At 53.8% G+C, this 22375-nt stretch overlaps 10 protein-coding genes across 10 annotated transcripts; 4 read left to right on the top strand and 6 right to left on the bottom strand.

The window, feature by feature from the left end:
- Positions 1 to 189: 189 nt before the first annotated feature.
- Positions 190 to 2171, bottom strand: LAESUDRAFT_726817 (1-acylglycerol-3-phosphate O). Its single transcript, XM_040909106.1, has 4 exons — positions 1578 to 2171; positions 1158 to 1510; positions 495 to 1067; positions 190 to 434 (listed from the first exon to the last, which is right to left on the bottom strand). The coding sequence occupies exons 1-3, from the start codon at positions 1928 to 1930 to the stop codon at positions 661 to 663; spliced, it is 1113 nt and encodes a 370-aa protein (XP_040763289.1). The 5' UTR covers positions 1931 to 2171; the 3' UTR covers positions 190 to 434; positions 495 to 660.
- Positions 2172 to 2718: 547 nt separating this feature from the next.
- Positions 2719 to 3396, top strand: LAESUDRAFT_655664 (uncharacterized protein; the record flags this gene model as incomplete). Its single annotated transcript, XM_040904569.1, has 3 exons — positions 2719 to 2889; positions 2943 to 3093; positions 3161 to 3396. The coding sequence occupies 3 exons, from the start codon at positions 2719 to 2721 to the stop codon at positions 3394 to 3396; spliced, it is 558 nt and encodes a 185-aa protein (XP_040763290.1).
- Positions 3397 to 4109: 713 nt separating this feature from the next.
- LAESUDRAFT_655546 (uncharacterized protein) lies at positions 4110 to 6923 on the top strand (the record flags this gene model as incomplete). Its single annotated transcript, XM_040904562.1, has 7 exons — positions 4110 to 4322; positions 4396 to 4635; positions 4691 to 5029; positions 5084 to 5132; positions 5189 to 6108; positions 6164 to 6559; positions 6615 to 6923. 7 exons carry the CDS (start codon positions 4110 to 4112, stop codon positions 6921 to 6923), a joined length of 2466 nt encoding a protein of 821 aa, XP_040763291.1.
- Positions 6924 to 7411: 488 nt separating this feature from the next.
- LAESUDRAFT_760108 (uncharacterized protein) lies at positions 7412 to 9316 on the bottom strand (the record flags this gene model as incomplete). The annotated part of the gene is made up of 1 exon (XM_040912693.1): positions 7412 to 9316. The coding sequence occupies one exon, from the start codon at positions 9314 to 9316 to the stop codon at positions 7412 to 7414; it is 1905 nt and encodes a 634-aa protein (XP_040763292.1).
- Positions 9317 to 9753: 437 nt separating this feature from the next.
- Positions 9754 to 11861, bottom strand: LAESUDRAFT_726822 (PLC-like phosphodiesterase). Its single transcript, XM_040909107.1, has 10 exons — positions 11779 to 11861; positions 11402 to 11714; positions 11253 to 11331; positions 11151 to 11198; positions 11070 to 11096; positions 10896 to 11011; positions 10541 to 10839; positions 10409 to 10484; positions 10279 to 10354; positions 9754 to 10218 (listed from the first exon to the last, which is right to left on the bottom strand). Exons 2-10 carry the CDS (start codon positions 11444 to 11446, stop codon positions 10031 to 10033), a joined length of 954 nt encoding a protein of 317 aa, XP_040763293.1. The 5' UTR covers positions 11447 to 11714; positions 11779 to 11861; the 3' UTR covers positions 9754 to 10030.
- Positions 11862 to 12871: 1010 nt separating this feature from the next.
- On the top strand, positions 12872 to 15629 carry LAESUDRAFT_726823 (uncharacterized protein). Its single transcript, XM_040909108.1, has 11 exons — positions 12872 to 12988; positions 13040 to 13263; positions 13349 to 13709; positions 13766 to 13869; positions 13927 to 14029; positions 14081 to 14427; positions 14482 to 14669; positions 14725 to 15070; positions 15132 to 15330; positions 15405 to 15455; positions 15505 to 15629. Exons 1-11 carry the CDS (start codon positions 12958 to 12960, stop codon positions 15525 to 15527), a joined length of 1977 nt encoding a protein of 658 aa, XP_040763294.1. The 5' UTR covers positions 12872 to 12957; the 3' UTR covers positions 15528 to 15629.
- On the bottom strand, positions 15503 to 16196 carry LAESUDRAFT_625224 (uncharacterized protein; the record flags this gene model as incomplete). Its single annotated transcript, XM_040903325.1, has 4 exons — positions 15503 to 15664; positions 15717 to 15863; positions 15921 to 15998; positions 16053 to 16196. Coding segments are annotated over 4 exons (531 nt in total), but the record flags the coding sequence as incomplete, so codon positions are not given.
- Positions 16197 to 16451: 255 nt separating this feature from the next.
- On the bottom strand, positions 16452 to 19389 carry LAESUDRAFT_681010 (alpha/beta-hydrolase). The gene is made up of 13 exons (XM_040905748.1): positions 19130 to 19389; positions 18870 to 19075; positions 18687 to 18810; positions 18555 to 18622; positions 18431 to 18499; positions 18333 to 18381; positions 18143 to 18282; positions 17962 to 18092; positions 17796 to 17910; positions 17496 to 17738; positions 17362 to 17442; positions 17076 to 17301; positions 16452 to 17019 (listed from the first exon to the last, which is right to left on the bottom strand). Exons 1-13 carry the CDS (start codon positions 19215 to 19217, stop codon positions 16718 to 16720), a joined length of 1842 nt encoding a protein of 613 aa, XP_040763296.1. The 5' UTR covers positions 19218 to 19389; the 3' UTR covers positions 16452 to 16717.
- A 94-nt stretch (positions 19390 to 19483) lies between these two features.
- LAESUDRAFT_813372 (uncharacterized protein) lies at positions 19484 to 20953 on the top strand. The gene is made up of 4 exons (XM_040914481.1): positions 19484 to 19932; positions 19986 to 20150; positions 20205 to 20366; positions 20421 to 20953. Exons 1-4 carry the CDS (start codon positions 19541 to 19543, stop codon positions 20698 to 20700), a joined length of 999 nt encoding a protein of 332 aa, XP_040763297.1. The 5' UTR covers positions 19484 to 19540; the 3' UTR covers positions 20701 to 20953.
- LAESUDRAFT_726827 (mitochondrial genome maintenance MGM101) lies at positions 20857 to 22114 on the bottom strand. The gene is made up of 5 exons (XM_040909109.1): positions 21579 to 22114; positions 21372 to 21519; positions 21181 to 21309; positions 21044 to 21121; positions 20857 to 20991 (listed from the first exon to the last, which is right to left on the bottom strand). The coding sequence occupies exons 1-5, from the start codon at positions 22015 to 22017 to the stop codon at positions 20934 to 20936; spliced, it is 852 nt and encodes a 283-aa protein (XP_040763298.1). The 5' UTR covers positions 22018 to 22114; the 3' UTR covers positions 20857 to 20933.
- Positions 22115 to 22375: the final 261 nt, after the last annotated feature.

Consider the following 22375-nt stretch of genomic DNA (forward strand, 5'->3'; position numbering starts at 1 on the left):
AGGCTCGTAGCTGCGGCACCGATAATGCAGTCTGATTGAAATGCGTTGTGTGAGCTTGCCATTCCATGACCGCGGAACAGTTGGAAGTTCAAGGGCCAACGTCGCAAGCTTTGAGCGGAGCCGACAACCAAAGCTAACCGTGATAGCACCTAGATTGGTATGAACGAGGCCGCGTTCGCCACCTTTTCTCCGTTGGTATTGAAGCTAGCGCATGTGGCCGCCCTCAAGGCACAGTTGGTCAAGCGCTCGTTGCGAGTTCAGCTAGTGTGTTGTCATCCAGGGCAGGGTCAAGCTTCCTTCATGCATCAGAAGCAAACACCCGCGCCGCAATAACGCCGAGCAAGAATTAGACCCGGCTCAATTACCTCAACGCAGGAAGTAACGGCAACACAGCAGGATAGTGTGTAGGTGGCACTAGCACTGGCAGAGAAGAGCTGAGGCAACCAAAGACGCGTCAGCTCCGAGTACGCATTCGATGATCCTAAAGCCGTTACCGTCTGACTTTGCAAGGCACAATAGATTTGCAACATGGCTATGATACTTTAGATAGTGTTACGTTCATGACATTCCCAGGTTCCCAGCTTGTCCGACAGACAGCAAACACCTTACCGTCTCAACTCCCCTTGCTCACCCACCCATTAAGGTACTGTGCTCCAAGATCTATTTTGGTCTTCCCACTAGCACCATGCCATCGTCCTCCTCAGTCTCTGTCCCATACTCGCTTCCTGAACGCGTCCTGCCACCCAAGATTGACGTGGAAGAGGATAACGCTTCCTCAGATGCCTGAGTTGATGCCCGACTTTCTGATCGCGAAAGCGGATCAGAAGATTCGGACCCATGCGGAATCTCGGGCTCTACAGGAAGCGCGGAAGTTGTTTCTGAAGAAATCGGAGGCTTGCCTGGCTCATTCGACGGTACGGGAGTAAACTTGAACTCTTCTGGCTCGTTCGGCAACGAGACGGGTATGGATATCTCGCGCAATGCGTCAACCATTTGGTCATGGACACGCGCTGCCAGTATATGCACGTCTGCCGTTGTCAAACCTTCAGTCGAGACAGGTGGTAGAACTGTGCATTAAGGGATGATACGGCGGGCTCGTGAGCTCGGAGGGAACCCTCCTCGTCAACGATGCGATAATTGCTGGCCTGAACACCCACCTCGAAGTTTGAGCGTGCCAGTTTCGAATACACCTTTCCTGTACAATCTCCAGTAGTTCTCACATACGACTGGGACGACCGGCGCTCCCGCTTGGATTGCGATATGGAATGCGCCCATCTTGAACGGCAGCATGTCGTGATGTTCACGCATGGAACGCGTGCCCTCAGGGAATAACCATAGCGACATCTGCTTTGCGCGCATCGTCTCGCCGGCGGCGGTCATCGAACGCACGGCTTTCGCGCTGTTGCCCCGATCGATCCACACCGCGCCGGACAGCGACATGAACTGGCCCAATATAGGAGACCATTGCAGTTCCTTCTTCGCAATGATGGACGTCTGGCGCGGGAATATTCTGCGAGCAGGGCGCGACGGCCGGGCGTCAACTCCGGCTGGGTGGATGAAGTGCCCAGCGCACACACCTTCCCAGATAGAGGATGTCAAGCATGCTCTGGTGATTGCCCACGAACACCGCCGGGCGTGTCTGCAGGTGCTCTTCGCCCTCGACGATGAGCTTGATGCCAATCGTGCGGCTCGCTAGAGCGTAGAAGCTCCGGCCGGCAACGAAGAACACGTCGAGCTTGCGGCCGATGAGTGACATGCCCACGGCGCAGATCGCGCCCCATGCAGAGCATACGCCCAGTGTAGAGATGTAGACCGCGAGACGAACGTAGTACCGTGCGATTGGTGATGATTGGGCGAGCGTGTGAAGCACGAAGACGGGGATCGACGCGTATGCGAGCGGTTTGACGATCGCAGACAAAAGCGAAGCCATTGTGCGCATCGACGACGACGACGACGGTGGAAAGGAAGATGGTCGGACGGGGCTACAGGACCGCGCTTGCTGGGGTAGGACACGCCAGATCCAAATTGTCGTGCTCGGTGGCTGCAGCGTTCACGCTCGTCGGAGTTTCAAGCACGCGTCTCAGCCAACGTGGACCGTCCATGCCCACACACACGCAGCAGTCCTCGCGAGAGGCGCGTGCACAACAGCTTGCTCGACCCGGTGAGCAGCCTCCGAAGCGCTGACTCTCGAAGAGGAGAGCGACAATCCTAACAACATACCGTGATAGACAGGAGCGTCGCGTCTGGGAACGTCGCAGGCGGCGCATCCGCACCGCGAGCCACAGTTGTAGCTGCAACATCATCGAAGTCACCTTTCTCAGCAAGCACGGCCAGCACATCCGAAGATGCTCTCTCACAATTGGATTCCTCAACTGGAAGCGCCGCTAGGTCTTCAGAAGCCCGCAGAATAATCGCGAAGGCGGCGAAGACCACCGGCAGCATCGCTCGGGTAGAAACCCGTACAAAACTTGGCTCAAGCGTACGATTCTCCGGAACCGCCAAAAAGAAGATTCAGGAAGACCCGGAATCACTGTCGCTCTTTCGCAGTGGCACTTCCAAGAATGACGTGAGTAAATAATGCTATGACTGGAAAGCTTTCTTTGTAATATATTGTTCCATTAGCCAGGTTCAATGGATCCTTGGTACAACGAGCCTGCACACTCGATGGCAGAGTCGGACACGTTGCATCTTGCCGCGCAGCTTCAGTCGTGGCTATACATGTCCTCTACATTAGAAACAAGCTTCGAGGCATCGAAGCAAGCGGCGAACAAGGAGCTGCAAGCGCGCGCTGTCGAACTCTCTGCTGAAGAAACCAACATTGCTGACGCCCGCATTCGCTTTGAGGCCGAGCGGCTTCTTGACTTCTACGAGGAGCTCACGGACAGCTCGGTACATACTTTGTTCCTGGATGATGACCAACTATCGCTCATGACAAGCTCCAGACACGCTCGATTGTCCCTGTGATGGTACAGAACTTCCTAAGGCACGAAGACGAGTGCTCGCGGACCACATCCGAGGCTCTTCGTCTTGCATGTTTACATGCCAATGAGAATGCGGACATTACACAGTGCAATGCGCTTTTAGGTCGCATCGGTAAGCTTTGGCTCGAGATAACATATTTAGGCAGCGCTCATACACAGTTCCGCGGTGATGCTGCCAGACGCTCTGCGGCAAGAGGCAGACGATCTTGAGGTGTCGATACTTTCAATAGTGGATGCCGACACGTCAGAGGCTTGTGCAAAGGAAAATTGCAGTGTTTCTCCCTCGCTACGTGGTCTACTGTCCGTCATCCACGAGAATGGCGTCAACCTGATATACGCTCGTAGTCTTGTGCAATGCTCGAAGGATAGCTTGCGGATAGCCTTACGCAATTGGAACACAGAGCTGTTGGCTTGATCAGTCTGGCTTGCTTCAAAGTTGTCATACGTTCTGCATATCTTGGCGATGACTGGAAGAAAACGGATGTATCCACTCAGCCATGAGGCTCTCCCGGAGTGGCCGGTTCCTTACCGCAAGTATCACCCTTTCCTCATTCATACATATCTCGACCTGCCAACCTCTAGTAACTTCGGTCATACATTTCGTCCAAGAGTCATCATGCATTTGGCATGCCCACGACCATCATATGACGAGGCTTCAGCAGTCTTGCTTACCGGTTCAGCAAAAACTTAAACGGTCACTCGTGCGGTGCTGGAGTCAAGCCAATCCGAGCGATCCTATCTAATCTTGTGGCACTCTATACGTTTTGGGGAATACCGGACAGTACATAAGAATTGTGTGTGGTTTAGTCTGCTTAGCCTCGGACCTCTGCGTTACGCAGGGATTGTAGCATCAGGATTCTTCTCTGCGGCAATCCACTGTAAAAAGAAACGATGTTCCCGCAAGATTCATCCATGTCGAAAGACTGCCATTCGAATTGCAGCATGTTTCATTGCCAATACATACCGCATTTCATGCATTTCTTTCAACGACTACTTTCAGGAAGCAGGCAACATACTGTCTGGCCCAAGGGATGATTGAGGCTCAATTGAGATTGTTGTGACCCTAACCATATCTTAGAAGTGTTGTACGCTCGTTTCTTGCATTTTTTTGGCGCGCATACTTGTCTGATGAGTGCGAGTATCAACGACCCCTTCCTCCTCTCGAGCTATGCTCTCTCCCCCCGTCTTGCTCGCCCGACACCGACCTCGTCCTCGTCGGAGACACCATCTTCTAGGCAATGCTCGCATCTCCTCGTGAATCATCGGCATACATTGTCTAATGAGAAAGACGATGGTCTGGTAACGGTAGCTGTCCAGGGAGATGGCGTACATGTCTTGGACGTGAGTACGACCTTTAACTCGCAAATGCCGTATGAATCAATTCGTGAGCAGATGCTGACCGACCTCCGTACAGCTTTCGACTTTGCATCCAGCAATCTCGCATACTTTGGGGCCATCTGTTACGTTCTCATGTCCTCCTGCGACTCGAACCACACGCAAAGATGGCATCACGTATTGCACGACATTTGCGGTCATTGACTCGTCACCTGAGACTCTGCCGGAGGATCGAGGGCGGAACGTCTGGGCGTGGGAGGAGCAAATCACTGGGGGTGTGATGTCCGGGGACGTGCAGAAGAAGAGAAAGTCTGCTCTGGTAAGTACGTTCGAGCGTTGAGTGTTGTGTACAACTGACGAATCTGCTATCTCAGATGCCCCATGCCATTTCGTATATCTATGCTCCTGATGATCTTCCAGATTTGATTCTTGTCGTTAGTCACTCTGGAGAGTTGACAGTGGCAGACATGGACTTGAATTTGCAGCCAACTCTTACTGAACAGCAAATAGATGCTGAAAGTGTTATGCTCAAGCACTTTGTGTTCCCTCGCACATCTTGCAGCTTCGTACCAAATCGTTCTGTACCGTCTCATGGCGTCATTGCAGTATCTGTCCTAAAATGCGCCGACCATCTGCAACTCATCGTGGTCGCGATAGATCGTGAAGGAGAGACCCAGCCGGTAGGCGACTGCGAAATATCTCTAAACGACCCGGTGGGCCATCACATGGATTTCTATCAACGCCAAAGACTCACTATTTTGCATCAGAATGTCGCCGAAATATCGTTCAGCCCATCCGGCTGTTTAACTGTTCTGAGTATGTTGTATAAATTCTCAGTTGCTTCAAACTGTTACTCATTCATCTATTGATAGCGCGCGCTGGGATTTGGTCATCCTTCCAACTCCATCCGAACCCTGCCTCACCCTCCTCTTCCTTCACAACTAGTCCGCTAACAGAATCTCTACATCTTTCCTCTCTAACCTTCATATACCATGGCAACGATGCCGTAACATCATCCTCCGACCATCGCCTTGCCGAACTCTCCCTTCTTGCCCTTACCTCCTCACATGTCCTTCTTTCTGGCATCTTAACCGGCGGCCAACCCGAGATCGTGCTCCTCCTTTGGGACGTGCAGTACGGAGTACTGCTGACCGAGCAGCGCTGTAGCGTGCCCTCGACGCTGGGACGCACAAGGCACCGCGGCATCCACATGGAGCTCGTCGCGGCATCCGACGGGCAGGCACTGCTCGCGCTCTCCCCCTCCGGAGACTCCACCCGCCCGAACGACGGCTCCGCTCTCTGCTCGAGCGTGCTCGTCGTGCCATATATCGTGCCTTCCACGTCGACCATCGCCAACGCCCGCGGGCGCGCGGCCGCAGGGCAAGCATGGCTGAAGGCACTGCCGATGAAGATGAGCGTGCAGCCAGGTGGCATGGACGCAGGCCAGGCGTGGCTACTCTCGACGCTGTCTGGAATGTTGGATCACAGGAAGGAGCAGGAGGCGGAAAGGGTGTTTGTGGACTGGGTGAAGGAGCAGGAGGCTGTGCTCGGTGCTCAAGAGGCAGAGGGCCCAAAGCCATACCTGGGGTACATCTTTGTGAAGCGCCTACTGGATATTGTGCTGAAGGCGCCCCCTGAGGAGAGTACAAGTGGAGATGCAAGCGCAAACGCAGCTCCAGTTGTATTGGCTTACCTGCCAAAGCTGACGAGATTCTTGTTGGAGAAACGGGCGGTGAGCAACGGGATGGTGGAGGGTGGATTGATTGCTGCCTTGAGAATGCGGCAGGATTGGGTATGTCTATGTACTTTCTACCTCAGAAAGCTGCTAAGCCATGCTATCTTTTCAGCAATCGATCACTGTGGCTATGGAGACAGTCTCTGACCTTCCAGAAACCGACATAATCACACTCCTCGCAGAAACGGTTACTCGCCACCGGCAATCTGCCTCCCATGAGGACGCCATGCAGGTCGACTTGCCCTCTGGGACGTTCTCCCTCCTAGCCTTCCTCGCATTGTGCATAAATTATCCCACGTCTCCCGCTGCTCTGCGGGTGGCGTTACACCAGCAGCTCTCGGAGGCCGGAAGTCTTGTAGCCGTGCTCGATGCCCTCGATGGATGGGTCGAGCATTCGTTTGCCCAAGAGATCCAGCTGCTCCCGGATGGGCTGAAGAAGGACGCACATAGCATTCTCGTGCCGGTTTATGTGGAAAGTAAGAAGGTCGATCTTCCCCCGGTGGATAAGGTACGTCTTGTATCCTGCGCCAATATTCCTCTCTGACCCATCATGCACCATCCAGGTCCTCTCATTCATTCAAGCCATCCTGGATGCCTCCTTCCTCACCCTGCTCGCCCATAAGCCTGCCCACAAGCTCCTGCGTACGCTTCTCTCGCGTCTGCAGCCCGAACTCGCGGTCCTATCCGAGCTGGAAGCGTTGCGCGGCCCCCTACAGCCTTTTGCGAAGACACATGCGCATGCGGTGCACGAGGGTGCACATGGCATCCCAAAGGTGGATACCAGTGTGGACTGGCGCAGGCGAAAGAAGGCGACGCAGCAGCAAGCAGAGATGGCATTAGGGTTGTATCAGATGGAGGAGCTTGTCATCTAGGGTACATGTATATGAAGGCTCTTGCAAAAGTATACTGTTTGAGTCGCTTTGCTCGACCTTGTAATATTGTTCCTGTCACTCCGCCTCATGATGCATGCTTTGTTGGCACTGACCTGCGAGGCTCGAATGACTGAACAACAATCTCAGCTCATTGTTCCTCGTTGAATATATACAGCAATGCTATCTATAATATACATTGGGATAGGACACGGTATACGGCGGACTGATGGATATATAGCGATTGTGGGTTGGAAGAAGCATCTGCAAACGCATATGTTTGCGTGATGGCTGCAACATACAAGCAAGAAAGCAGGAAAACAATGAGCGTTCAAAAAGCACCGTCAACATCGTCATCGGTTAGTGTAAAGAAAAAGCAGATAAATTAAGGTGTCTGTGAGGAGTGTTATGGCTTAGGCTTCGTGGGCCATAGAGCGAACGTACCAATATATCTCAACGTAGCAAGGCACAGTTGCCATCGTAAAGTCCTGTCACGCGCCCCATTCCTCCCAAACCGGGCGTGAAGTCCACGGCGAGCCTCTCGTCCTCTCCTCCCGCACTGCCGCCAAACTCAAGCCCGAGCCACTCCCAGTGCCTGCCGCACCCAGCAGCCAGCCCGTCCACCAGCCGGTCCCCTCGTCCTTCTCGCGTTCCTTCCCTTTCCTCTTCGCACTGTCCTTTCCGTCCTTTCCGTTTCCTTTTCGCCGTTCGCGCGACTTTGTTGAGTACGGCTCGGGCAGCTCCGCGAACGAGATGCGCTTTGGTGTCGAACGTCCGGATGACGTGCCGCTGCGAATGCTGCCATTAAAGAGACCCGAGATACTGAGCATATCAGGCACATCAAGAAGCGTGGACGTGTGTGAAACGTCGTTGATCGGCGTGGGAGGCGCGGAACGATTCTTGAGCACAGACTGGCGCGGCGGCGAGGGCGGGCGCGTCGATGAGGAGTGTCGCCCTTTGGTGAAGAGGCGTGAGATAGACGCAGTCGCGTTAGACGTACCGGATACCGGGGAAACTGTCGATGGCTGAAGGAAGGAGGGGCGGGGCGGTCTAGGAGACAGCTCTCTCGGAGGCTGTCTTTCCAGGATGCTGCGTAATGACTCCAACGTGCGGTCGACGTGCAGCGTATCTGACTCAGAAGATGCTGATGAAGATGATAGCTCCTCGATGGGGGGTGTCATCGGGCGCGGCATACGAGGAGAAGAAGATTGGCGCATGGGTGTCAAGGACCTTGAACGACTCCCAGAAGCGATGGGAGGGGACGATGCCGGCTTCGCAGGCGGTGACTTGGAATGCCTTCCTTGCCGGATTGTACGCGAACTGGTGCTCGAGCTGCGTCCTGTCCGAGTCGAGATACTGGATGACAGTTGAGGGGAGGATGAGATCGACGCCGACGCCGACGCCGTTCCAGAGCGTTGGCGAGAGGATGCAATGCCCACAAATGACGACAACACATCCACGATCCTCCTCGTCTGGTCAGCAGGTTCTGACAACGCCTCCTGCGCAGGCTCAGACAGTGTTTCAGAGGAGGGTAACGGCGTAGGAGGCAGGTGCGAGGTAGTCCGTTGACCCAAGGTAGGGGGAAGCACTATCAGATTCGGATCTCCCGAGGAGTCTACGTACATGGTCAGGGCTCGCGGTGGAGGCGAAACGAAGTGACTTCGGTCATGATTGGAATACTGAAGCTGCGAGCCGCTTACATGGCGGAGTTCTAGCGAGGGTCTCCGCGAGGGTTTCAGGTCCGCAGCAAGGCCAGAGGAGGGCAGGCTCTTGCTCATCGTATTACCTCCCTCGACAGTCTTAGCGCTGTCTTCTCCCGCCCCACCAACCAAATCGTCCACACTCTTCGAGATCTCGTCCAAGTCCTCTAACCAAGTTTCGTGCAGATCTCTGTTGCCTCTGATTCTGGACGTCAACACTTGCGCACGGGCCTCTAAGGAGCGGTCTGCCATAGAGTCAGACGCTAGAACTGCTGAGAGGCTACTCTGCGTTGACATGGATGACTGGAGCAGTGCATTTGACATTTCCAATGCGTGTACGCTGCGCGCCAATAAGGAGTCTAGATAAGGGTCACCAGCCGAGCTCGATTGCCGCCTGCGAGTGCGAGATGGCTGGGAGAAACGTGCGCGACGTGTGGAACTCGGCAGCAATGGTGAAGGTGGCAAGTACACGACCTGAGACTCGTCTGTGTCCGTGTCCTCGTCTCCCTCGTCCGCACTGTCAGGATATTCTGGCGGCCTGTCCGAAATGTCCCCTACTCCAAGGAGGTCGTTCTGGTTCGTCCAGGGTGGAGACCGAGTGTACGCCGGGAGGGTGGTCACCGTTGAGTCCGTGGAAAGCCGTAGGGCGGATAGACGTTTGCGGTGGTGACCGCGACGCGGAGACGTCGCACTCATAGCGTTCTCGATGTATGCCGGCGATCCTATGTGAGTCAAGGCGGAGCCGCTCGGCGAAGACGGAGGCTCTGCTGGGAATGGACTTAGATGTTCATGTTGCATATGCACTGGCAGGAAAGCGGTTGGTGCAAGCACGTTCCCTATGGCAAGTCGGCCTGTTGACGCCTGTTTGGCGCCCGCTCTCCGCCACCCTGAGGCTGATCCACTCGAGCTATACCTGAGGCTGTTCCTTCGACCCTAGTCAAGAACTTGCTCACCGTGTTGGAGGAGGCAAGAGGGAAGCCATCGACTGGTTTATCTAATGATGTGCGCAATATTTACCGAGCTGGCTCTGGGAACATTTTCTTGTGCGGCCCGAGGTTAACCCAAAGTGCCCATTATGACAGGTGTTCAGGAAGACTTATCACAAGTACTTATGTCTCCAAATATAATAAAGAGCATAACGTAATATTTCCTTTATATGTTTTGGTGTCGGAACTTTAGATATTTTCACTGTATAATAGAAAAAATAATATTGTTACGCCACTGTGGCCTAAGGCAGGCATTCGAAGCTGACGAAACACGTCCAGGAACCAAACAGCCCAACTAGTCATCTAAATACCACAACGTCAATGCTTAAACTCGCACGACTGAACAATCTAAGGGTAATCGTATGTAGTTAGCGAAAGTCTGTCTCGCGGGAGCTACAGCACAATGATATACGGTCAATAACAATCATGCAGAAGCGGGAACAGTAGCGCTCTGAGCAGGCAATGTCTCCGAGACCACCTGGAAGGGGCCGACGCACGACTCGATGTAGGCTCGCGCAGCACGCTCGCGCATCCTCGTCGCGGGTGTGTAGAACTCCCACGACGTCCAGAGGAACGAACGGCCATACCGTCCCGCTATCTTGTCATAATCAACTGCGGGGTCAACACGAAGTGAGCAGGGATTCTATCTTCGGACGGTCATGAATGGCGCACCCTGAAGCGCATTGCGCAGGTCGAGCCAGACCTGCGTTGTGTCAGTGAGAATCACGTCCACTCCCCAACGAACGGCCTACGACGATCATGATGAGCACCCATTGAAGAACATGCTTGTCTGTGAACGTACCTCCACCATATGCACTGGCTCATTCACCGTCCACACCATAATTCTCTTCCCAGCCTTCTTGCATTCTCTCCTGAACCTGTGGGACACTCTCGCCTCAGCAAAAAACTGTCAAAATGCCATAGAAATGCATACCTCTCCCCATCTACAGTGCACAGCACCGCAAATCTCATCGAGAACACGTCGCAGCTATCCCAGAAATACTTTCTCGCAAGCTCCGTACTGTTGCCGATGTAGGAACGCCTGCAGTAGGGCAAGTGTGCTTTGGCATGGGGAATAAACGTCGTGTGCCAGAGGCCGACAAGAATGCGCGGCGCGAGATCAGTCTCCCAGTTCGGCTGAGCAGCGATGATCTTGTGCATCAGGCTAAACAGGCGTCCCGGGTCATTCTGAATCTTCACATCGACGTTGAACTTGACGTGACGGTTTTCCGGCTACGGCCAAGGCGTGTCAGCTGGAGGGCCATTAGTCGTCTCGATAGCCGGATTACCTTCATGAGGAGAGCCACCGTCTCTGCAAAGGTGGGTATAGCCTGCTTAGGCTCCTTCGTAGTCCTAAGCTGCTCCATTCCATTGACCCCATACCACATCTGCTCCCTGATCAGACCTAAATCCAAAGTTCATCAATAATGTCGATTGGGATAAGCATCATCATTAACGCTCACCAGACCCATTCGTCGTCCGGTCCAGTGCTGAGAGGGACGGTGATCAACGCTTCGTACAAACATATAGGCAAGAGTACGCACAAGGGTCGTGGAACATGACGACAACGTCATCTACTGAGACGTGGACGTCTGCTCACGAGTGTCACGGGCTACAGCGAGGTACGTCGCCTGAGAGATAAATACCGCTTTCAATACCCTCGGCTCCATCGCGAATGGCCTTCTCAAAACTGGCAAGGGTGTTCTCTGGGTATGCTGCAGAAGCCTAGAGACAAACGGCGTGATTCAAGTGGGATTAGTATCATTTACATGTGTACATGATGGCTATGACTCACTCCGCGGTGACCCCAGCACTCGGGCAGCGACTGTGGCGGCGACATGGTATAGGAAGAGAAAGCGCGCGAGAGAAAATGAGAGCGGAGGAGAGCAGGATGACCTCGAGAGAAAAATCGGGGCAGGGACGGACATGCGTTGGTAATGCTTATATATGCATCGGGGGTTCTCCTGCTCCCGTAGAGGATACGACAGCGAGTGCCCAAAGGCCGGAGCCACGCTTGCATCGGTTCTGTCGCTGAGAATTGGCCCAGGCTGCGCCGGACGTTGATAGCAGAGCAAGCGAACGTGCTTTTGTCCGCTGATCTGCTTCTCCTTAAAACAAATTTCCCATTCGTGCTGCTCTCCGCACACGTTGGATGGATGAATCACCGCGTACCTTATTGGCCCACCCACGTGCTCCATCTGCTGTCCCGCTTGCGGCTACGATGTCCACGAATTTCGCATCCATGTCGGAGAGGGTACGCAGGCCCCGGCGCTGACGGAGCTTCTGGCGCTCAGGCGTGAGTTTTAACCTTTACACTTACGTCTCCTCGCGCTGAGCCCAGAATCATTCTGCCTTAGCCATGTGCTCCGATGACGTTCCCTCATATAGTGCGCGCGGTCCGTTACACCGACGTTGCGGTGATGTTGTCCGCAGGATGGCAGTAGGCGTGCTCAATTCTTAGAGTTCGGCACGCCAGTTCAGTTCGTCGACCTCAAATACCAAAGGAACGGCGATGCCGAGCAAATGCCGAGAATTACATAAGCAAATGTGGCTGTTGAGATGTCCGGCAGTTAATTCTATCTTTGGGACATTCCTACATTTCTTGTGTGAATTGCTGCTTGTGTAAACCCCAAATTGCGATGCGGACATCCCTGAAAAGAAGACTGCACACCCACAATCTTCTCACGGTTTGTGGTGTCCAGCTGCAGACAACCTCGGCGGGGATCACAGTGACGAATGGCTGTGTATCTCACTCTCACAAAGTCACAACATAGATGAGGAACAATAATGACATTGACAGCAGCTACTGCATGGTCCTGCATATTGCTGTCATCAAATGTGCTGAGATAGTCTGTGTAGTTATTGCTTGGAAGCATTTTAACATTCAAGCTAAGCAACTCTGTGCATACATGTTGCAATCCATGGTAAACCAGAGCACTAGGGAAGGTGCGACGGGAGATGGCAATAAAAATCGAGAAAATGTAAAGCAATCCTTCGGAAATAATCTCGCCACTCCTGTTCCCTGCCTAGCGTTCCCACGAGCCACTTGGCTTACATAATACTCGGCATCTGCTCGGCATCGCCGTCCCCTTGGTATTTGAGGTCGACGAACTGAACTGGCGTGCCGAACTCTAAGAATTGAGCACGCCTAGTAGGACGAGAGGCAGGGTCCGAATATCCAGTGGAGCGAAGTCGAACAGGACCGAGAGCGGGCGCAATGAGCCAGGCCGCATGCTCGCCCTTACGGGCGAGATGGCTTCTATTCTCTGCATTCCAAGCACCCATTCCTCCATAACCGTACTGACGAACCTGAAACTCTTCGGAATCTCACAAGCACAAGCGAGCAGTAGTATGTCCACAACACGCGTTGCGATTCTTACAGGTCAAGTGCTCTCTGAATACACTGAGCAGACTCCGCGCTGAGACTATCCAGTCAGCGATGCGGCGTCCGCGGACGCGAGTGCCGACAGGTCCGGACCTGCTGTACGCGACCTCCTTATCATCAACGGTGAATTCGAATGCAAGTATTCGCTGATCGTGCCCAACGACGAGGCGCACGTACGGCACACCGTGCGTACGTGGTGTGAGCAGGGCGACGTCGATTGGGTCCTCACCATTGGCGGTACGGGCTTTGGCGTACGCGACAGGACTCCTGAGGTGCGTTCATCTGTCCTTCCGTCCTCGACCGGTTGCCCATTCAAGGCGTCGAGTCAAGTACTGACCGGCAACATCTCATCTGCAGGCCATACGCCCCCTAATCGAGCGCGATGCCCCTGGTCTTGTTCACCTCCTGCTTGCGTCATCCTTGCAAAAGACACCGCTCGCTGCACTCTCGCGCCCGGTAGCGGGCACGGTGAAGAATACGCTAGTAGTGACCCTGCCGGGAAGCATGAGGGCCGCGCGAGAGAACTTGGAGGCTTTGCTCGCAAACGGCGTCATCGACCATGCACTTCAGCTAGTCAAGAGCGGTTCCGGTGTGCAGCTGCATGCAGCTCTCGCAGCTGTGGCATCTGATCAGCACTCGAAGGCCCATCACCACCACCATCACCACTCCCATGCTCCCCAGCCGAGAAGTGTCCTGTCACACGACCCTGCCCTGCCAGGTGCGTTATAGGCGGCTATATGCGCACAGATCATCTTGAGAATGCATATTCGGTAGTGACCATGAGGCCAAGGGAGTCACCATACCCTCCGGTCTCGGTTGACTCAGCAACTTCTTCAATTCTCAGCGCGATCAAACCTCTTCCCGTGGTCCAGCTTCCTGTACGTACTGATGGTCAAGAGGTCCTTCTTGCTGACATAGACTTCCGACTCGGACAGTTCGGTCCAGAGCTGAAAGGACATGTGTTAGCGGAGGATGTGCATGCCCCGCAAGATCTGCCGTCCACGTCCACCGCGAGCGTCGATGGCTACGCTCTGCACTGTACGTTTCTCTCATGCCCGCACACTAATGCCACGGCCTCACCTATCGCAGCTTATGACCAGCCGGGCGTCTATCGGGTGCTCACCTCACGCACGCACAAGCTCTCCGACCCGCTGCCGCTCGATGCAGTCTACCGCATCAACACAGGCGCACCACTTCCCGCGGGCGCAGACACGATTATCATGGTCGAGGACACCCGCCTGCATAGCACAGTGAACGACGACAGCGGGCAGGAGGAGGAGAAGGAGGTCAAGACACTCGTGCAGGTGCCGAAGGGAGATAACGTGCGCGCGCCGGGGTCGGATATTCGAAAGGATGAACTGGTTCTCGAAGCTGGGCAGGTGCTGCACGATACCGGAGGGGAGATCGGCACGTTGGCGCTTGTCGGGCGGAAAGAGGTGAGAGGTGCGTGTTAGTCGTGACGTACGTATCTTGACGCAGGATCTCCTCAGGTCGGCGTGTACAGGAAGCCAGTCGTCGCGATTATGAGCACCGGAAGCGAGCTCATTGATGTTCGCGCGCCAAAGTCGCTAGAAAGCGACAGCCAGGGCGGGATCTCGGACACGAACCGGCCGTCGCTCCAGGCTGCGCTCTTAGGAATGGGCTATCGCGTTGTTGATCTCGGGATTGTGCCTGACGAGTAAGCCTGCCATTCATATAACGCCACACGTACAGCTGATTTCTGCCGTTCACAGCCTCGATGCTCATGTCTCGACGATTGAGAAGGGCCTGCAGGAGGCAGATCTGTTGCTCACGACAGGCGGAACATCAATGGGCACGAGCGATCTGCTCAAGCCGGTCATCGAGAGACAGCTCGGGGGCACCGTGCACTTTGGGCGTGTCTCTGTTGAACCGGGCAAGTCGACAACGTTCGCAACCATCCCCGCGGCCGCGCACCCGAACGGAAGCATCCCGATGTTCGCGCTGCCAGGCAGTCTGGCAGCGGCTCTCGTCACCTTCAACATCTTCATGGTACCTGCACTGCGTAGACTCGGCGGGTGGCCCATGGAGCACTGTCAGTTGCCTAAGGTGATGGTCAAGGTGCGCGGAGTAAACGAACTATTGTACGGGGTATGTGCTGATCCGATACAACATGTGCTAGATACAAGATTCTATGCAGCTCGACCCTTGCCCGGAGTACCACCGTATCATCATCAAGGCCGGTCCGACGGGCCTCAATGCGTACAGCACGGGTGGACAGCGATCAAGTAGGGTTACTGGTCTGAGCGGGGCGAATGGGTTGGTGGCGTTGCCCGCTAAAAGCGGAGTCGGTCCAGACAAACTAGAAGTTGGTGAGATGGCTGAGGCGGTTGTCATTGGTGAGTTACAGATGTATTAAGAAGCACGTAAATATAGAACATGTACAATAACGTACCGGTTTCCACATATTGCGACATGCGATACTATCTCTTCATCGTGGCCAACTCCTGTCATGCATGGATTAGACTCGGAAGAGTATCTAGAAGTAATGCACACCAATTCATCAATTTCTTTTTGAAGCGCAGCGACTTCATCTTCCAGTCGTTCTCGTTGTCTGGTCAGCATTTGTATACGCCTGACATCTAGCTTGCTCACGCCGGCCGTATTCATGTGGATGCCACCTCGCGACGACGGCTGGGCAGCGCTGGCCTCAACCTACGACACATTCCGTGGAGCTAAGAAGACGGAGTACAGAAAGCAGCGATACCTTCGCCTGCAGCAAGCTTTCCTTCTTGAGGAGGATCTGCAGGCCCTTCTCAGCGCGAGCGATCAACTCGTTGATCTGGGGTTCAATCTCGTCCGTCAAGTCCGCCTTGTACTTCCGGACGGTTGATTCGTCAACGAGTAGGAACACCTGTTGAGAGCAGCGATGATGCAGTGGAGCTAGACGACACGTTAATGCGGTGCGTACCCGTTCATTCTCGAGAACTTTGGTCATACGAGGTAAGTCCTGCGTTCCTTGGCGGATGATCTCCTGCGCCGCATGGGCCTATCAGCCCTCCATTAGCTTTATGCAGTGCAGACTGTGCGTATTCAGCACGACCTCTTCGCAACAGTCCTCCATTGCCAAGACGCAATCCCGTAAGAATGGGCTGCAGACAGCATTGGTGTCGCTCCGATACTGCTCGGGGTTGCCAGCAAAGACGGATTCTCGCGGTCGGTACTTTGGGTGTACGGAGAGCCTGGACGCTCGATGACTCCGGTCAACCATGGTGCACAATGTGTCGGACGCGAGAAGACGCAGGCGCAACCGCCACAGACGCGTCTGGCGCGCCCCCTTTGTCGGAGTTTACCCTAAACAAACTCCGTCACGTGCCATATATAAGAGAGGGCAAATTTTCGTCGCGCTCTCTCCAGTGTCCGTCTGACTTCTGAACCGCTAGCATCTGATGGCGTTATTCTAGTCAGCGGAGCGAGGCGTCCCCCGGGGTGCTCACGAGACCAAGCACGTCCCTCCGGTTCCCTTCCGTCAGGGAGGTCGAGCGGGAGGGGCCTGCCGTGTTATATTCCTATACTCTCTGTAATGCCACTATGTGGCGTTGACAGTTCGGTGAAACCATAACACTGACATCTCTCCGCATATCATCCTGCTTGTACATGTACTGCTCTCTTGACTTCAATAAATACCTCGATTGGAATGTTGCTCATATCAAGCACATGAAAAGGATAGCATGACAAGGTATAAAATTAGCACTTAAAGACCTAATTTTATGTCCTCGGACTCCTCGCCATATCCTCATCATCACTATCTCCAACACTGAAGATCGCCGCTGAATGAGGCTCGTCATGCGCTCGCTCCTTGCCTTTCCTCGACCGGAACGGCTGTTCTTCGTCCGCAGCGCCATGCCCATTGCTTTCAGCCATGTTGTCAGCTAAGGGAATGTTTTCCTCAGCGGTCGACAGAGGAAGCCCCTTCATACGATTGCGCCGTGAACGCCACCAGAGGAGCCCACCGATGATTACCGCGATGATGACGAGAACCAGTGCTGCTGAGCCGGCATTGTAATATGCTGGGTAGAAAGAATATTAACACTAGGAGAACGCCCGAGCAGCACACAAAACGTACCTTCCCACATAGCCTTATCCTGCTCCGGAGTTTTCGCTGGTACTGGGGTTGGAACGGGTACGTCATCAAGGAGCGTCGGCAAGGGCTTGCTGTCGTCGCCGACGGAGCTCGGTATCTTCGCCGAGCCCTCGAGAATCTTGCTGAAATCAACGCCCATGAAGCGCAGAATCATGTCATGCGTCACATGCGGGACGTCGAATCCAGCCATGTGCGACGCATTGAAAATCTGTGAAGAACATTCCTTTAAATATACGCATGTCTATGGCCATCAGACAGCGAGACGTGCCTTGACATAGGTCAGGTTTCTCGAGGTCACCCATGTGCCAGCAGGTGAACTATCGACGGACCATGACTGCGTCTGCACCGTCTGGACACAATTACAATGAGCGTTGCGCCGTTCTCAACATTCGTCCGACGTACCCCGAGGCCCGTCTCTCCATTCCATGTCATCGCTTGGATTAAGCTCTCGATGCCCACATAGTTGCAGATGAAATCCTGGTCGCCAGCAAAGAGCATCATCGGTATCCTCTCCAGCACCTTAGGGATGACCGTAATTGACGATGGGGAGGTCCTCGTCGTGAACTCGGTGTGGATTATGCCCCTGCATTCGGTCCATGTTTGTGACGCGTCAGTCGCGTGAAGAGCGCTCACAACATCACGACGCTGACGAACTTCCGCGTCAACGAAATGTAAAGTGCTTTCGAGTACCCAAGGGCTCACCTTCAGGTAATCATACATGGCTGGGAGGTCTGACGGCCAATTCATTCCACACGCTGGTGCCTCATCCTCAAGGCGAACGTCGTAAATGTTGACGCACATCTCCTTTCCGTCAACACTGCAGGTCATGGCTCAGAGGAGGTTCCCGAATGACATCTCCCTAACGTACCTCCTCTTTCGGCCGGAGACAACTTGCTCCATGACAGACTCGCAGACGTCGACCTTTACGGGCTCTGGTGTTGAGTATTTGGCCATCTCCTGCATGCAGCGATCCGTAACGGCTTTGCCTCGCTTATAGTCCTGTACGGCGGGTGAGAATTCAAGACAGTCGCGACAAAATAACTGCTCACCTCTGAGTTCTCCTCCACCAGGCCATGCTTCACGGCATACGTCAAGAACGAGGGATATTGATGGCGCCCGTCTATCCACCCGTTGCCGATAGCAGCTCCGCGCAGTGGAATGTTCAGGTTCGATTTCAGTATCGCATCCGCTTGGAGGCACATTAGTCTCTCCACACGTCCGGCTTGCAAAAGAACCTACCAAAGTATGGGATATATTGTCCAGCGAAGCTCTCGCCACCTAAATATGTCTATTCTTTGATATATCATCGCGGGCATGAAAGTACATAGAGAACGTACATCGACATTCTGATACTCTGGGAAAACTCTGTAGAAGTTGCGGAGAAACTCGACGAGTTGTGTCGACGCCTGAATATCATTCTGTGAGGATAGTTAACTCAAGGTGCATGGTGCACCGACTCACGTCGTCCAACTCGTGTACATAATGGTCAGTCGACGTATACGAGAAGCCGGTGCCCGCAGGTTGGTCCACTGCGCACAGAGGATGACACGCATAATGAGCATCTACACACCTTGCAAGCAAAACCAGGCTTACCGTAGACCATAGTCGTGTATTCCTCCCATCCTCCTTCGATTGTCTTGAGACCGCCGTTTCCGTCGACACGCCATGGCCCAACCTCCATCATGAGCCCATCAAATGATGAGCAGCCGGGTCCACCCTAACAATGCACAAACATTTATGTGAGATCAACACAGACTTGCGGTCCACCGTACTCACGTTGAACCAGAACATTATACGCTCCTTGTCGGCTGTTCGCCGCGCCTTGACCATGACGAAGAAAAGGTGTGCAGTAACATCATTTGGAGGCGCGGAGGCGGCATCTGGGTCGGATGATATGTGTCCGGAGAATATGTGCAGAGGGTGCGTATCGTCCTGGTGCAGGTCGGGCAGTCGTTTCACATAGAACGACGCAGCCGACGGAACTGCAGGGTTATTCGTTCAGCACATCGTACAATTTCGCAATTGGTGATACAAACTGTCTGTGGGTGCTGCTCGGCTTGGAGAAAGGAGCGAGATGAAAGACAATAGAGCCCATAACAGGCTGAAGCATAATCTGCAAGCCATCTTCCACGATAAATTTATCGCGACAAACGAGGGACAAACGGACCAGCTGAGTCCGGTAACACGACAGACGGTAGTGATAGTAAAACTGCAGCTGCGTGGCAGAGGTATCAATGAGAGAACATATTCACTCGTCGGCCCAAAAACTGGGTACCATCAGCACTGCCCGGGCTCGGACTTGACCAACGCGCGTCTCTAAATTAACTGACTTATCGAGGGGTTATCTTGGCCGACAAGCCACCTGATTGTCCTGCGCTTATCTCCTTCAAGTTCCCGCTCACTGACATGATGGATTCAGATGCAGACGACGTTCCTTCCCTACCGCCATGAGGCTTCTTTCCGCCGCGTCGACGCTGCTGGCGCTCGTCGTTTGCGCCAGCGCGCAGTACTTCTCTCAAGGCTGGCAGCCCGGCCAGCCTGTTGCGCGCGACGCGCATCCGACGGGTACCGTTGATATTAATCCAGCTTCTGCGCCGACGAGCGAAGGAGATGGCTCGTCGCGTTTTGATTTCACGAGTTTGCTCACGTCCGGACCCGTGGGCTTCCTGGCAGGGAAGATGGGCGTGAACATGACGGAGAAGTTGCAGCAGGCAAAGGCGGAAGAAGATATATGGGACCCTCGTATCCCCCTGATTACCGACTCTAATTACGAGGAGATCGTCGTCAATGAGCCTCTTTCACCGGAGGAAGAGAAAGACAGGGTGTGGTTTATCATAATGTAAGACTGTCCTGTACTTCCGAACGTCTTGCGGTTGATCAGTGTTCCTGTAGCTCCGTCTCGAAAGGTGGCAAAAACGCGTTCTCCATGAAAGCGGATGAGCACTTCGACAATGCATACAATCAGTCGATAATCGAAGGTGACCTATCAAATGTCAGATGGGGTCGCATCGACTACTTGAATGTCACCTACATCACGACAAAGTGGTCGATCTGGCAGTATGTCTATTACTTAACTCGCTTTTTGTACGCCTAGCTCAACACAATATATAGAGCACCATATCTAGTCGTTTTGACCGACCGCGGGCAAACATTGCGCTTCTACAAAGCGAATTCGGTCAGACTGGATCCTACCACCATCCGAGAATTCTTAAGGAACGAGGGTTGGCGTGAAGGCGAACCTTGGGGTGGGCCCTTTGCACCAGGAGGACGATGGTAAGGGATAACAGTTCTCGTCTCCTACGCACAAGCTGACATCGGCTCGAACAGGGAATATATCCTTCACTATTTCGCGCTCTCAGCAAAATGGGTCTACGAGTTCTTGATCATGTTCCCAAAATGGGTGCTCATGATTGCGTCTGCCGGCATCGCGAACCTCGTGATGAAGTATATGCACACCGCCGCCGGTACAGGCAAGCCACAAGCAAACGCAAAAAAACCCGCGCCAATCGCGCCTTCGTCGCCTGTAACAACGACGGTTATCCCAAACAAGGCTAACCCAACTTCGCCGAAAAGCAGGACCAAACAACGGAAGAATGCAATAAAGTAGCTGCATTTTGTATCGATGTGATGTAAGAATGCAATACGTTTCATAGGGTTATATTACATTGCGTGACGTGAAGCTTTGAAATTTCACCTACAAAAGCAGTTTCGCTTATGATATCACGGTGAGTCCAATCTAATCGACTGGCCATAATCTACGAGATGGGGTTCATCCACGCTAGCTGACAGCGCCAAAGACTAATATTACATTGCCAAGAAACAAGTATGCAGAGACTTCCATCACTCCCGGTACGGATACTCGAACTTGGGCTGGTCCTTGCGTCTCCAAAGCTTCTTCCTAGAAAGACGTGAGCACCAAATCGTACCAAAGGACCACAAAATTGTCTCACGCCTTCTTCGTGACAGCATGCGTTGCAAATACCTCCACAGCGTACTTTGCCTTGAACTCGCGAATAAAGCGCGGATCCCTGATATCATGACCTCTCAGACGATAGATATAGATTGAAATGAACATTATGCGGCTCACCAAAGTTCACTGGCGATACCAAGGTCCTTGCAGCAACGCATCAAGGCATTACTCTTGCAGGCCTCCGACGCAGTCGCAATGCCATCAGGATCAAAGTACTCCTGTTCTCCCCGCGCAACGGCGACGAGTCTTGTGAAAGACACGTAAACTTACGGTTTGCTGACGCACAGACGTCTACGAGGACGACTTACCGCCCTAGACAAAAGAGAGCATGCTCCCTGCTCACGACCTTTGGGCCGATATCTAACTTGCTCCACGGTGCTAAGCCCCAACCACCAGGTCCAAACGCCTTATTCAGAACGCGACGGTACTTGATCTCAGGGAGGTAAATCATGCCATCTGAAAAGGGAGTTAGCCTCGATGCTTGACGTGCTGCTCTACGAATTTAAAGAGCATACCAGGCTTGACCTCCACATCCTCGGGATCAACGGGTGCGAGCAGCAGGTCAATGGTCTCCTTCGGGAACGGCTTCGCCGACAGTCCTTGGTACCCATTGGACCAGTCAACAGTCCCGTCAGATGAGTCAGACTGGTCAGCACCGAGGGGCGACGACGATGAGGACGCGGTTTGTGATCTCGAAGACGATCGATCGCTTTCCAAAGGCGTAGAGACGGCTTCTGGAGAAACGTCCTGGTCTGATACTTCATCGGCTACCGTACTACCGACAGTTGTGCTGGCTTTCGCCACTGGACTAGTGTTCTTGTTCTTGGACAAGAAAGTTTTGCGCGCGTGCAGCGCGCTGCTTGCGGCACCTGCGTACGTCCTGCTGGAAACCAAAGGAACTCGACATGACGATCTCAATGCGGATATACCGCAGAAGGCGACCCGGCTAGCCATGTTGAATACAATCGCAACTGAGCCGTCGAGGATGAGGATGTGAGAGAAATCGCTCGCCCCTTTAGCCCACGGCGCTTTGGGACCTGGGTGATGGACGATGAACGCGTGTGTCACAGGATGTCACGTATTACCCGATTAACCCTGGAGCGCGTCTCAGTGGACGGCGTGTTGCGATCAACCCGCGACTTGCACTCGCTTTCGTCTGTCTGTACTCTAATTGAACTTGGAAACCGACATTCTTCAACTGTCAGCATGGATCCATCGACCTCGGGAACACAACGCTTTCGGTTCAAGCAGAATCAAAGCCCTTACATACCCTCCACAGCCGAGTCTGCTTTGTCTGCTTCGACAAGTGCTC

Source organism: Laetiporus sulphureus (genome assembly GCF_001632365.1).
Source record: "Laetiporus sulphureus 93-53 unplaced genomic scaffold LAESUscaffold_25, whole genome shotgun sequence".
In the NCBI taxonomy this organism is placed as follows: domain Eukaryota; kingdom Fungi; phylum Basidiomycota; class Agaricomycetes; order Polyporales; family Laetiporaceae; genus Laetiporus; species Laetiporus sulphureus.

Coding starts and splice junctions, on each gene's coding strand:
- LAESUDRAFT_726822 (XM_040909107.1), bottom strand. CDS start 11,446: ATGTCGCCGCCACAGTCGCTGCCCGAGTGCTGGGGTCACCGCGGA. Junction 11,332..11,401: donor AGTGCTGGGGTCACCGCGGA/GTGAGTCATAGC, acceptor GTTTGTCTCTAG/GCTTCTGCAGCATACCCAGA. Junction 11,199..11,252: donor AGCCGAGGGTATTGAAAGCG/GTATTTATCTCT, acceptor ACTCGTGAGCAG/ACGTCCACGTCTCAGTAGAT.
- LAESUDRAFT_726817 (XM_040909106.1), bottom strand. CDS start 1,930: ATGGCTTCGCTTTTGTCTGCGATCGTCAAACCGCTCGCATACGCGTCG. Junction 1,511..1,577: donor GACATCCTCTATCTGGGAAG/GTGTGTGCGCTG, acceptor CCCTGCTCGCAG/AATATTCCCGCGCCAGACGT. Junction 1,068..1,157: donor TGGCACGCTCAAACTTCGAG/GTGGGTGTTCAG, acceptor CTTAATGCACAG/TTCTACCACCTGTCTCGACT.
- LAESUDRAFT_726823 (XM_040909108.1), top strand. CDS start 12,958: ATGTCCACAACACGCGTTGCGATTCTTACAG. Junction 13,264..13,348: donor TACGCGACAGGACTCCTGAG/GTGCGTTCATCT, acceptor TCTCATCTGCAG/GCCATACGCCCCCTAATCGA. Junction 13,710..13,765: donor ACACGACCCTGCCCTGCCAG/GTGCGTTATAGG, acceptor CATATTCGGTAG/TGACCATGAGGCCAAGGGAG.
- LAESUDRAFT_681010 (XM_040905748.1), bottom strand. CDS start 19,217: ATGGCTTGCAGATTATGCTTCAGCCTGTTATGGGCTCTATTGTCTTTC. Junction 18,811..18,869: donor GTATAATGTTCTGGTTCAAC/GTGAGTACGGTG, acceptor GTGCATTGTTAG/GGTGGACCCGGCTGCTCATC. Junction 17,020..17,075: donor GGATAAGGCTATGTGGGAAG/GTACGTTTTGTG, acceptor CTTTCTACCCAG/CATATTACAATGCCGGCTCA.
- LAESUDRAFT_726827 (XM_040909109.1), bottom strand. CDS start 22,017: ATGGCTAGCCGGGTCGCCTTCTGCGGTATATCCGCATTGAGATCGTCA. Junction 21,520..21,578: donor GGATGTGGAGGTCAAGCCTG/GTATGCTCTTTA, acceptor CTCCCTTTTCAG/ATGGCATGATTTACCTCCCT. Junction 20,992..21,043: donor CATGCTGTCACGAAGAAGGC/GTGAGACAATTT, acceptor ACGTCTTTCTAG/GAAGAAGCTTTGGAGACGCA.
- LAESUDRAFT_813372 (XM_040914481.1), top strand. CDS start 19,541: ATGAGGCTTCTTTCCGCCGCGTCGACGCTGCTGGCGCTCGTCGTTTGC. Junction 20,151..20,204: donor ACAAAGTGGTCGATCTGGCA/GTATGTCTATTA, acceptor CACAATATATAG/AGCACCATATCTAGTCGTTT. Junction 20,367..20,420: donor TTTGCACCAGGAGGACGATG/GTAAGGGATAAC, acceptor CGGCTCGAACAG/GGAATATATCCTTCACTATT.